Source organism: Rhodnius prolixus, unplaced genomic scaffold (genome assembly GCF_049639745.1).
Source record: "Rhodnius prolixus isolate KJV_2025 unplaced genomic scaffold, Rpr scaffold_5, whole genome shotgun sequence".
In the NCBI taxonomy this organism is placed as follows: Eukaryota; Metazoa; Arthropoda; class Insecta; order Hemiptera; family Reduviidae; genus Rhodnius; species Rhodnius prolixus.
Window position 1 is genome coordinate 685,078 of NW_027411624.1, and position 13,399 is coordinate 698,476.

A 13,399-nucleotide genomic window follows, 5' to 3' on the forward strand; every position below is an offset into this window, starting at 1 on the left:
CCAGGCGTGTCTGAATCTAGCTAATAATGTCACGAGTTAAAAGCCACAAGAATTAAAGAAATCTTAGCGTCTCACTTTAGCCTTGCGATTCATGTTATATACTTCATACTTGGCTGATCTTTCTCAGTCTGGCAGATTACATTGCAGTTAGTTTAATATCGCATGAATACCTTTAACTTGAAGAAGACATTTCTTTGAACTTTAGATTACATGCACTTATCAAGTTCAAACATTAATTTTAGAAAAGGATAAAAATTAATTAGAAAATTCAGTAAAAGTCACAGAATGGGAATTATCACTATAAAGTGTTGTTACTATAAATAACATGAGCAAAAGCATTATTGTATTTCGTTCAAATAAAGGAAAGTTTAGCACTTCCTCCGATTATCACTTTAGGGATCTCCTTAAAAATCTAAAGCATACTGGGAATGCTAATCTGAAGTTATTAACCGAAATTCTAAACTTATCAATGGCGTTCACACTATTCCAGAATTCTGGAATGCCAAGCCGATTAGTATTATGTGGCACCAGCGTAATTAAGGAGCCCTATGAACGATTTATTTCTATTTAATCTGTGAAATTTACATGTAATGCCATCACGTACAGTGTTGCCGATATGTACAAGTCATGTACAAGCCAATTAATAACCAATAGTTTTCTGACTTAATAATGTAACTGTTTATGGTATTTAAAAAAAATGTGATTGATAGATCTGTTAGTGAGGAATGCAAGGACAGTCTGATAAATGCTAGATCCAATCTAGATCAACCATGTCCGCTTAACTAATTAACGGAAATCAAAATGTGCCATGCATTGCAACCTACAAAGAGAAATACATTTTTTTAAACTTAAATTAACGACAAAAAATTATTCACTCGAACTGAAGCACTTACTAACAAAGTTGGATTAGCACCCTTGTAAATCCAAACTGATGTATAGATTCTAGAATACCAATTACTGGTAAGGTGGGAGATAGAGAACAAAATCACAATTTGGCAGCCGTAGAGCTGATCTTCTTTTACAAAGCAACCAAGTTATTGGTCGAAAATTCCTACACAGAGCTATTTCCGTTTTGTATATTACGCAGCCCAGTTCTCACTACGGTAAAACAATATGAAAGGCACATTGTACTTATGAAAGTAACAACTTTTCCAATAATTTGCCCAATTTACCGGAACCAGCCGATGGAGTATTTATGGTCATTATACCAGCTGCCTCTGCGCCGAATTTCTGCGCAAATGGAAAAATATTTCGCCCTTAGAAGTGGCCGCATTGAGCCCAAAACGTGTTCAGTGAATATAGGGCTGAACCCTACCACGAAACTGCCAAATTTTCCTAAAATTTTTACTCTAAATTGGCATTTCCTCTTTATTCTTCTTCTTTCCATAAAGTAATTATTTTTACATTTACGGACATAATGATAATTTTGATACCTATTAATGATAAGAATAAATTTACAAATAATAATGCTACAATACACTAAAAAGCCGGTACGAAACTGGTGATATGAAACTGAAAATATATCTGTACTTTGAAGAGATTTGGTGGTTGAAGCCATAGCTGAAGCGTTAGAGGAGCATTAACGGTAGGTAATGGCCTTTAAGATAAGATATATGGAAAGTGTCTATTGATCTCAGAGGACATAGAGAAACGAAGTTAATGAGATTTCGTTTAGTAGGGCTGGAATATCTACAATATTGTCAACTTTTGTACAGAACATTGTGTTAGATTGTTCACGTCTGGCGTTAAAAGTCGGAAGACTAATCAGAGTTCGAATACCCTAGATGACTAATATAGAAGTTAATTATCTTCTTAGTATAAATTCCAAGTTTCAAGAATGTAATTATCTAAACTGAGGGTAGAAAAAGTGTGTGAGTCCACACCAGAATTTTGGATTAGGTAGTGATTTGGTGCTGAAAGTTAGTTTATTCTTGAAGAGTTCTATGAGTCAGTGACGAACTCAAATTGTTCAATAATGAACAGTGACAAGTCGGAAGTGACTTACAGAAAGGAAAGTAAGGTTTTATTAATAAAAGGTTACGGAACAGAGAGAGGTTACAATGTGGGACGGCCACACAGTTAATAATATAGCTTGGCAAAAAAGGGATGGGTTGCGGAAGGTTAACGGAAGAAAGGGATGGTTTTTGATGATAGAAGGGTTAATTTGCATTGTTGGCCTGGGCTAGGAGGAGGTCCAAAGAGATCGGAAGACTGCAGAAGAGTACAACGATCAGAAAGTGAGATCTTATTGTCAACATGCAGAACTTTTAGTGAGGGGTTGGGTAAAGAGGGCGTGTTCCCCTCTTCGGGGTCGTTCAGCAATACTAAGAACTCATGATGAGTCGCCTTATTCTGCGCGGTTTCACTTGCCGGGCTTTTTGTACAGTTGCGCCAACAAAATTAATTACCTAGTTTAATTAAACCAGAAGACGCAAGAAAGGGGGCAAAGAGGGGTTTCCACAGCAGAGCAAATTGTATGTAGTTGGGATTGTGGAACGGAAAATGCAGGTGGCGTTGTACCCAAGTTTTTTTTGGAGTTTCGGGGAGAAGGGCCGCCAGCATGTTTGCCCACTTCCTGCTGTGCTTGAAAATGGATATAATTTATATTATATGGTGGCTTAAACAGCTTCAAAACAATCTGGTGTTGCAGTCACAGTTTCTCTTGTTTCAAAAGTTTGAATATTGTACAGTTATCTGTAGAGTAATAAGTTAAAGCGTCCGGCGATTTTGTCATTCACATAGACCGTGCGCTAAAGGACCTCTTGTATATCCTGCAAAAACTCTGGGAAATTAGCACGATCGTGTTACTTCCTGTGACGAAATCAAGAGAACGTTTACTTTGGAAAACTTAACAAGATTGTGAAGTATACATTGAGCATGCAGAATTTAAAGAGAAGCGATGGAGCATTTTTGATAAAATATTTCAAAATAGCGAAACGTACAATTTGTGAAGGGCTAGTTGCGGTTGAGGAATTCTCTTTGAAATTGAATTTCTAGCTACAAATTTATGAATATAGAATAGAAGGGTAATTTTGAGGGACCTATCCTCCCACTCTCACAGTACTTAATCGAATGTTGAGAAAATATTTCAAATATGAAAGTGAGAATTAATGAAAATCATTTCAGATTTGAGAAATTTTCAAAACGTGAATTACGCTTGTTGAAAAACCAACCGAGAGAATTGGATCTCTGTATTGGGATTCGTTCCCATGGTGAATCCAAAATAATATAAATTTTGAATATTGTTCATTGTGTTTTGATCATTGATAAAATTTGAGTTTCATGAAATTATACTATAGTCATTGAGCTAATGTGTTCACATGTACGACGAAACAATCTTTTGGATTGACGGAAATCCACAACAAATATTTCCGTGAAACATAAAACATATCGAAAATTAACATGGTCGCAGCACTTGCTGTACTCGTTTTGAAAACAGAATCGAGCGAATGGTACATGATAAATTTATGAGATTTAATTTCTTTGAAAGGTACATTGTGCCCTTACAGAAACAAAATAGGCCTAGATAATTAGGGAGATACAAGCCCGAGAGAAAGGTGTTAAATGAAAATGCTCAATTATCGAATTGAGCGCACGGGTTTAGTGACTGAAGAGGTAGGCATTCCGCCTAATTAGGTGTGTTGCCGCGCTTTACTGCTTGATGCGGTTCTTATATTGCTCTATTCCCTTTGCATGCAGATACCTAGAATTTAGACGACCATTATAAGGATGACGGTCTGCAAACGAGGCCTCACGCCCAAGGTAGCGCCACTGCCACTATTATCACTTCCACAATCAACCAAACCATTTTCACCACTACAATACATGAATTATAAATAAAATAAACCAATTTCCGTTTAACTGCTGTAATTACAGCATTTTCCATACGACTTATTACAATGTAATAACTTCACTTTCTTAATTGCATCTAAATCAAGGGACTACTATTCTATATGTCTCCTTAACAAAAAACTTGAGATTTAAAAAGTTAAGCAAAAATGTTGAATTAAACAACCAACGAAATAGGAACATCATTTTATTTTTTTACCCAGCTTTTCACTTCAAAATATGGTTAAATTAAATCTTTTTCGGTCAATCTAGGCCAGGATTTCAACTTTTTCCACTGTTTTAGCACATATATTTAGAAATGAGAACGAGCACTTATCTTATATCCAACTCTTCGCTAAAAAGTGGTGATCACAGTTGCTCTGTGTAGTTTGGAAATGTGTAAAAAATCCTGGAAAAAGTAAAAATTCCTGCTTTGATTCAATTTAATCATTGATTACCACTTTTTGGAGCCGATGAAGCTGGAAGATAAAAAAGTCGCTCTTTTTCCAAATAATTGTGTAAAAACCATTGGAAAATGTTGAATCTAAGGCCTAGATTGACCACAAAAGAATTACATAATTTAATTGTTCATCTCCACTTTTAGGAGCAGAATTATGTAGGTGTAAGATAAAGGGTTGCTCTTATTACCAAATAATTGAGAAGATCACTGGATAAAGTTGAAATGCTGGCCTAGATTGACTAAAAAAAATAGTAAATTTAATCTCCAGCGGCTACAGATGATACATTTTTTGAATGTGTTACTTTTTGTTCTTGTATACAGATAACCTCTAGTTAGGTCGTAAATATCTGATAAACATTGGCTAGTGTAGTATAAACTCCAAGGAAGAATTGGCTTAGATGCGGAAGGAAGTGTCGAGAGAGGCTGTAAGTTCCACGTTGCGAGGTAACAAGATTACCGGATTACCCTCAGCGCCACTACATCAATTATGCCAGACATTTTTCTTTTACACATCGTTTCCATTCCTTTATTATTTCTTTAAACATTTTTTAACCTTTGTGTCTAATATGCTACCGAAGTATTTGCTAGGGTTAAAAAGGAAGGTCATCTTACCAGATTTCTGAGTAATTTTTAGTCGGTGATTAATTTGGAGGGTACGACATTTCTGTATTTCAATCCATTAACTTTTAGTTACATTCTCAGAGACTATCAGGGTCCGCAGATCAAAAATAGCACCTCTTCTCATTAATTGGGATTGTATCTAGAGGATGTTATTAACAAGAATTGTGTTTTGCTTTAAGGAAGAAAATATTGTCAATTTTAGCATTTCTTTCCAAGCTACCGAAGTTGCAAATGTAAAACATAAAAAGATCATTTGATCCCAGACAGCTTTCATTGAATTGACTGTAAGAGGATAATCTCACAAATACAACCTTCTTTCTTTTGTCCAATACTAAACATTCACGACAATAGTAACCTCAGTGTTCAGAATAAGGTTATATCAAGACATCTAGTTAGTGCGCGATATAAAAAAAAAAAAAAAAACAATTTCATGTACAACAAACCAACCAAGTAATGGGGTCATTTAACAATTACTGTAACAGTGCGTTCGTAGTTAAATTTAACAGATTAATAGGGATGAATATTCGGTCAATAAATCACTATTCTAATCTATCGACAACGTTGTAACAGTATTACATGTTCGAAGATATAGAATTTCTACCGTATTGTAACTGACACTTGCACAATAACTCTCTGAAGAAGGAATAAATTTGTTGAAACTTGGTGAAAAATTACAGTGGTGATTTATTATTGGCCTAGTCCACAAAATGTAATGGATAAAATACTCGAACCGCACCATTATTTTAAATTGTTAATATTTTAATCTGATTTTAGTTCTGGTTTGCACTAGAATCCACGAGAGAACCATCGCTAGAGAACCAGAACCCACGCTCCTCCCTCAAGGTTAGATAGCTACCATCAACAAAAATTCTAGGTTTGAAGTGAAAATAATAATACTTCTTAAGATCAGGTTGTGATTGCCCTATCTGTTCTCTAAGTGATGAAAAATTTATATATGCAAGCATGTGCAAATATATCTACATCTCGTTCTGGAAACCCGCATACGGCATATGTTTCAGCTTTAATTTAGTGTAGCAAGGTGTGCCATGTGGGCTGCTACTGACATGTTTTCATCAAAATACAACTGTTCGCCAAATTTTGTTAATTGAACTTGCTGTAATATCTCTGCATCTTTTAAATGTATTTAAAAAAATAAAATGTTTCTTTTTCTTTAGCTTATTTACCGTGTTTGTTACAGATTGCCTGCACCTGCAGCTGTACAGGGACAGCAAAGACAGATACAAACAGGGTCAAACGAAGGCATCCCTCTCCTTACAGCACTTTCTTGGGGTAGAAACAGGTAATTCGATGAGTTAGCTCTTCCTAATTATCAATAACAATACTTATTGATTAATAATGATTAACTGATTTAAAATATTATCAAATTTCTTTTTATTTTTGACTAATTGAAATCTATTTAATTTCAGGGTTTACTTTAGACAAAGAGTCCAACACTATAGCGATTCTGTGTCAAGATGTGACTGTAGTCTTGGCGTTCGACACCAGAGAACGACTTATACAATGGCAAGTGAAGATTGCCAACAATTTAGGAGAAGGTATTTATGGTTAATATTAAAACTGCAAAATGTTATTTGAGCTTTCCAAAATCTATAAAAGGAGATAATAGTTTTAACATTTTGATGCTCTATTTCCACTAAAATTATTCTTCCAAACAAGCCGTAAACCGTTTATAATCTTGCCCTCATTGTTGTTGAATCGTTTTTTACATAAATTACTTGTACTAATCGTACAAAAAGTTGATGGTTATCGCAGATGGACGCTAATTGAGTATTATTTAGATCTTAAATTTGCCTAGAACATCTGTTTAATTCTTAATTTCTGTGTTTATAACACTGGGTTCATAATCATAGAAGCCATATATGAAATATTACCTTATTAGGAACCACAGTATTTATTATCTTAAAAACCTTCCTAAATTATTATCCTAAAAAATAAGCCCGAGTGAATTAAACCCCTTCTTCCCTAATCTGGTAACAGTTTTTATCTAGTACATTATTAAATCGCATTTTGTCAGAGTTTTATGCTTATTTTCCTTTTGCTGTACTTAACTGATTTTGTGCATAAATATAGTTAATCGGACATGAATCAATTGGATGTTTGACCGCGCTCTAGTAATAAATTTTATTTGTAGTTTATTCTCAGCATTTTGTCTGCTCACCGATAGAAGAGTCTTCATAAGTTGAACGTTACTTTTGTGAATGAGTTAGATTTTATTGCCGTTTGTTAAATTTCTCCCGTTTTTTCTTTCACTCACTAAACTTAATTTTTAATAATGTGTTTTACAGATCTGCAGTATCTGATCCAAATAGGAAGTGCTCCGGCTCGCACCAAAATCTCTGCAGGCCCTGCAAGGTTGCACATTCAAGAGTACAGGTTCTCCTTGACTATGGGCGTACCGCCTCGACTTATAGGCGTTTGGAACATTTCACAGCTCAGGTTCGTTACTTAGTCCGTAAAAGCTCCAACGCATCTTCTTGCCCGTAAACTCATAAATTTTTTTGTAAATGTTCAACACTTATATGTATACTGCTGGTATTTTGTTTAACATTTAAACTCGGAACAGTTCGTCAACAATCAAGTTTTGATACCAATGCTTTTATCAGTGATAGGGAAGGATAGCCATGTAATCAAAAATAATGTGAAATTGAATTGCACCAATTTTTAAAGTTATCAAAGCTTTGTCTTTTATTAGATGCATTCAAATGAGAATTGCTGCAACAGTCCATTAGATAGCTCCTTCATCAAATCTAACCATCAGTTCAATTCAATTAGAGTTTATTATTAAAAAAATATGTTTTTTGCTAAAACAATCTGCCAAATATTGTCTTAGTGAAAATTGTTCTACAATAGCAGAAAAATTTATCCCCCTACAAGTTCAATTTACTTAACATATGATATTGCTCCGAAATTCCAGAGCTGGAAAACATCCTTTCATGTCTGTATGTCCATCTCCGCCTCTTGGAGACTTCAAAGTTCCAGAAGAACTGGAGTGTGAGTACTCTTGATCAAAAAATTCCAAGAACTCTTTCATCTGAAAATTCAACATCTCCAGTTTAGTTGACCAGTTTTTATTTATCCAGAAATATAATACCATCGGGGTAGTGCGACTAACAGGGGGAACTGTCTGCTATTAAATTAAAGAAGCGTTCAAGTAATTTAAATTGTAATTACAAAATAAATATATAAAACTACTAATACTAGAAATATTGCAATTGTTTGCTTTCCAAATTGAGAATTGAATTCACTAGAAATACATATTCCGAGGTCGCTGAGGAGGGGGCTCTCATGATTGTGTGATTCACTTTCTTTTCAAGAAAACTGTTCCAAAGATTTTCAAATATTTTTCTTAACGCTTTGTGAGAGTGGTGGCATCATTCATGCTACTTCAGAATACCGGACAGTTAGACAGTAGACATTCTAGATGAGAGGAGAAATATAGTAACAAATTTCCAATTTTTATTCTTTACAATACAAAGTTGAAAGTGTTGCTCAAGAAGGTCGTGTGAGTTGTCGAACTTAGAAAATTGAAAATTTCCACATTCACCACTTTCATTTCCACTTTCTTGTTATTTGCTAACGATTAGAGAAAGTAAAAATACCTATTAATAGTGATAATTTTAAAATTAATACTATGATCGGAGGTCCTGGGTTTAAATCCAGGCTGCTACTTTTAGATTTTCCTTTTTTAGCAGCCCTCCAGTTCGCAGTGGCTGTAATGAGAGAACAATGTCTGGAGGCTGGCAGTGCAGTGAAAAGGCTTCTTGCGCTAATCATCTTAGATTTGGATGCGCCTTAAATTAAATAAATAGATACACAATTAAAATCAATCGATTTAGAAATAAATTCAATTGTTTAGATTAATGTACAGTGTATTCGTGTTCATATAAATGAAGTTGCATTAAAATTCTACAAAGAGATCCGATTAATTTAGGTGTGAACAAGGGAATGAATAAGTTGATGCGCACACTAAGAACCCATTGATTACCCGAGAAAGTGATTAAGCTGCGTGCAAACAAATCCATATTTATTAGAGATGTAGTTGATAACAAATCTCGGGAATAGCTAATTAGCAGCTGGTGAGGTGTGTTAGTACGTGCACTTCTGAGTTTGGCACGTGTGCAGGACAAGTGTCCACGTGACCGCAATGGGAGAGTGAATATTAGCCGGCTATTTAGAGTGACAACTCGGCTTGTCGGACAACTCCTGGCGCACGTAGCTGCTGCATGCCCTGCATGAAGAGCATCCTCCAACTTCTGGTGCCCAGGTCACTACAGAGCTGCAGCTCTCAGTTTCTATTCTCTTCGTCTCACACTTTATTTCTTCTATTTGATAGTTTTTAATGCAGTCTTTAGTTTAAAAACAGAATTTAAAAACAGAACACTTTGTTTATCCATCTTGCATTCTAATAAAGGAGGACGGTTATCTCTTTATCTTGCCATTCGACTAAAATTCTAAGTTTCCATAAACAAATAGCAATTTCAAATATTTCTACTTCCTCAGATAAAAGATTTTTAGTTTTCGAAATGAGTTTTACCGGAAGTTGATGCCTTAATATTCTCCAAAAATAAAATAAACCCAACCCAGATGGATTAGTCGATGTTTTATTGTGCCGGACCTCACAGGAGAACAGTACCCGGAAATGTAAGCGTTAATTGAAAGATCAAATTGTTATTAAATTGAAAAAAAAAAACTTTTATTTTTTTATTTTTCTGGCCCATCAATATTTGACTAGTGAGAAGAGTTTACACACGGTCAATTTTAATTAAAGGGTGAGTCAGTAAACCAATAATCTCTGTCCACAAAACGGTATCTAATGCCAGTCATAACATAGGTATATCCTTTTGCATGGGGCCAGCCCCACATATTTGTTACTTTGAAATGAAAGATGATGCTAAGCGCTTAATACGTACCTAATCACTCGTAACTACCTAACAATCTTTCATTTTTTATGTTTAAGGAGGTACGGCGTTGTGGAAAACCGTTTTTGTTTTGAAGGAGGCTCTGCATGTGGCCGACTAGAAGGAGTGTACGTTCTGGTGACCGACCAAGGAGATGAAATAACCGCCTCGTTCAGAGCCGCCTCAGAGGGAAAACTAATTCCTAGAAGGAAGCAAGTCATTAGAAATATGTCCGGTAATATACTATTGATGATTGTAGCTTTCCATCACAAATTTTTCCCTATTTTGTGTGGATCCTTGATAAACCCTTAAGCGCTGAGAAATCGATCAAACAGTTAGCAGTCATTACATCGAAATAGAGAACGTTAGCGTAAATCCGAACTGTGAGGTTCTTTGAGGTTCTAATTGAAAAATGGATTTAGTAAAATGGATCATCTTTTCATTGTCTGAACAGTTTTGGAGTACTTCCATGTACCTCTGCCTACCATTTTCGGTCCTCCTTTGGACTTGAGCAGCGCCTCAAGCTGGACTCGTCTTTAAAAAAATTTCAGAGATCATAAATTTACACCCTCGCCCAAATTTAGTTTCTGGTATAGAACAGCTTAGGAAATCCTTGTTTACCTGTGCCACATATCTCTAGGATATCCCCCATGTAGCAGATCAGCCAGTCATAATTCGTCATTCTTGCCTCCTTTTTCTGAAATTTTTTAAGAAAATCTTAGTTCTAGTTTTCTCTCGTTACAGATGTCGAGAAGTGTTGGAACAACGAGGAAAAATAAAATTAAACAACAATTTAAAAAAAAAAAGAAAAAAAAAGTGTCTTGCCGGGAGATCCACAATCGCCGGAGTCTTAGTGTATGATTTTAGAAGTAGTTTGGACTAAGTATGTTATGTTATTAATACAGCTGGAAGAAAGATAATTGTTCAGGTTTAGCAGACGCTGTCCTGACTAAAGAGAGAATTTTATTGAGGATTAAGACAGCCGGATAGGATGCTGGTTTAACATTAATTAACAAAGAAATAATTGCATTACAAAGAAACTATAGTACGGCTAGAAAAGAAGTAACACAATAAAAACTCTTATTATTAAGAATTTGCCTTGCTGTGATCTCAAAGAGTTGCCGCAAAGCATGGTCTCCCGGTATGGTCTTTTCTAACAATGTTAACCTAAAACACATGATTTTAAAGTTTAGATAATCCAAAACACAATATTTTTTGTTTTTAACAATATTTATTTATTCCATTGATGTCTTATTACAACTTAGTATCTTTTCGCTGAGAACATTTCAATATACAATAAAAACTCTGAATCATCAAAGGTATCCATTTTTAAACCATCTACAAAATGCTTGTAATAAAAATGGTACAAATTTTAATAACTTGCATATTTAGAATATTTGGAATTTTCTGCCATTGCTTAAACACCTTTTTTTAAAAAAGTAATTATATAAATCTACAGACAGAGTACTTTCCATAATACATGAAGCAGCGCCGGAAAATTTCTCCCAATCCTTGAAAATATAATGTATAATAATCAATTGTTTTCTATGAATGAATCAATTTTATTAGTAACTATTATGCTTTAGTGATGGAAAGCCCAGTTCGACGGCATCCGCCCAGGCTCAAAACAGCTGTCAGTACAGACGGATCAGAACAGACTCGACTCAGTAGTACGATCTGGGAACAAAGTCTTGGCAATTCTGAATTTGGGGATACCGTTTCCGTGACGGATTTGACTACGGAATCACAGGTAAAATTGTATTTATGAAAGTAAAAAAAGGAAAAAATGATTACTGCGTGATCATTCCTCTGATCGACCAACTTAATTAACATACTTTGTGACTTCTTTTAAGTATCCTATACTCCATCACAGGTTACATCTAAGATCCCATTGCTTTAATATGTTTTAGTCATTTTGAAGCCTTTAGCTTATTGTATAATTCTAACTACAAAATCAGACAGTTGTTTGGTGATTATTTTATCTTTAAATATCTGGTATAACAAGAGTGGTTTTTTGAGACTACAAACTTTTTTACCACTGATTGTAATTAAAAGACGAAAAATATATGTAAGTAATGATATTTTTTGTTTATTCTGTTGTTTTTGTTTAATCGTAGACTAGCTGTGATGGGTGGAGTAACAGTAGTGGAGCGGGCAGGTGTGGGGGCTGCAATTCGGCCAAGCTGGGAAACATGACCAGATCGCTGACTGTCTCCAATACTCCGGGCACCGGCTTCAATCCTGCTTGGATCATGGAAGCCACAGGTTTGTAACTGGAAACGGCTTTATAAGTTGATAACACTAGCCATTAACATCGTCCGTGTCGGTTGTTTGCTAAAACATTTTTACTGCTTGGGAAAATTGCGTGGCTTGTTAGTGATAGCTTTGGCCTTCAGCTTTTTTTCAATGGATGGAGTCTGCCTGTTAAAATCATCGCGCTCCTGTAAGCAATATGGCGTTGAACCTTGGAATTTTTGCGAAGTACACGATACTGATTAAATCTTCTGACCGAAGAATGTATTGAGATTTTCTAATTAATATAGCTGTAAATTGCAAAACAATACATAATCATTTTGTCCAAAATTAACAAAATAGATTGATTATAAAAAAATGCATTGCGTGCATCGTATATGGAGAATATGTCACGGAATACAACATATGGGCGCTGTCTTTACACAACGCCGGCACGTGATAATAGCACTATTTGACGCCGCGCAAGACTCTAGGTGCTCTACATCCATGCTGCCATTCGATCAGAGAGGTCAGAAAGCGAATCTAATGATGAGACAACACGGAGCACAAACTTAGCAAGCTATCCGTAAAGTATTGTGCGTTAAAACTCTAATCTAGAGTGGGAAAGCCGTGATAATTCTTAAAGATGAGAGGGTTGATTGTTGTCCTTAAGACAAAATGAGCTCTAGCATCTTCGCCTCTTAGGGAGGTCATGAGTCCAAATGGAAGTGGAAAGGTGTTTTCTAATTGCATGTTTCTACCTGGTCGAGTTCATTTCTGTATAATTAGTGTAATTGTTTGTGACAGGTTGTGAACACGGAACAACTAGGAGCGCCGGATGTTGCAGCACTGTCGTCGGATCTGACCAAGTTTTCAATAGTGATTCAACTTGCAGGTACCTTATTACGGCCTTATGAATTAAGAAAGTTTTACAGTGATGTTAATAGAGATATTATAAAGTAAATTTGCTTACAGAGCTGCGTCACCCACTGGTCACGTACCCCCTTGCCAACTCCATGGTGAACCAAGAACACATAAATGTCAAAGCCTAGTTGAGCCGTTGCACTATGAGAACTATGACACGCCAAGATCTATCTGCGCTAGTCTTAAGGCAACTTTATTTATTATTAATGCGAATAAATTCATTTCCTCCTCTATTTTCTCTGCTTTCTTCTATACTTGATTCCATTTAATAGTGTTATGATATTCTTTCATTTTAAAACAGTCAGGTAGGACACTAGTTTAAGCGTTGCTAGTCTAAATCTCCACGAAAAAAGAAAACATTGAAAACCTAAAATTTTGAAAAATATTTTCTCTTTTCCTATAAAATAAAAAAATT

At 35.3% G+C, this 13,399-nt stretch overlaps 1 protein-coding gene across 6 annotated transcripts in view; it reads left to right on the forward strand.

The window, feature by feature from the left end:
• LOC141458262 (uncharacterized) overlaps window positions 1-13,399 on the forward strand; it is a 254,511-nt gene that overhangs the window by 235,109 nt on the left and 6,003 nt on the right. For 2 of the 6 annotated variants that reach the window (XM_074136004.1, XM_074136006.1), the window contains exons 3-10: window positions 6,108-6,209; window positions 6,337-6,465; window positions 7,216-7,366; window positions 9,888-10,063; window positions 11,415-11,578; window positions 11,946-12,093; window positions 12,868-12,955; window positions 13,036-13,171. In XM_074136004.1, coding sequence (XP_073992105.1) covers window positions 6,108-6,209; window positions 6,337-6,465; window positions 7,216-7,366; window positions 9,888-10,063; window positions 11,415-11,578; window positions 11,946-12,093; window positions 12,868-12,955; window positions 13,036-13,171 — 1,094 coding nt within the window. Of the gene's footprint in view, window positions 1-4,671; window positions 4,733-5,347; window positions 5,391-5,683; window positions 5,753-5,853; window positions 6,026-6,107; window positions 6,210-6,336; window positions 6,466-6,881; window positions 6,901-7,215; window positions 7,367-9,887; window positions 10,064-11,414; window positions 11,579-11,945; window positions 12,094-12,867; window positions 12,956-13,035; window positions 13,172-13,399 lie in introns of those variants that run through there. The other 4 variants (XM_074136007.1, XM_074136008.1, XM_074136009.1 and 1 more) reach the window with 4 other exon arrangements.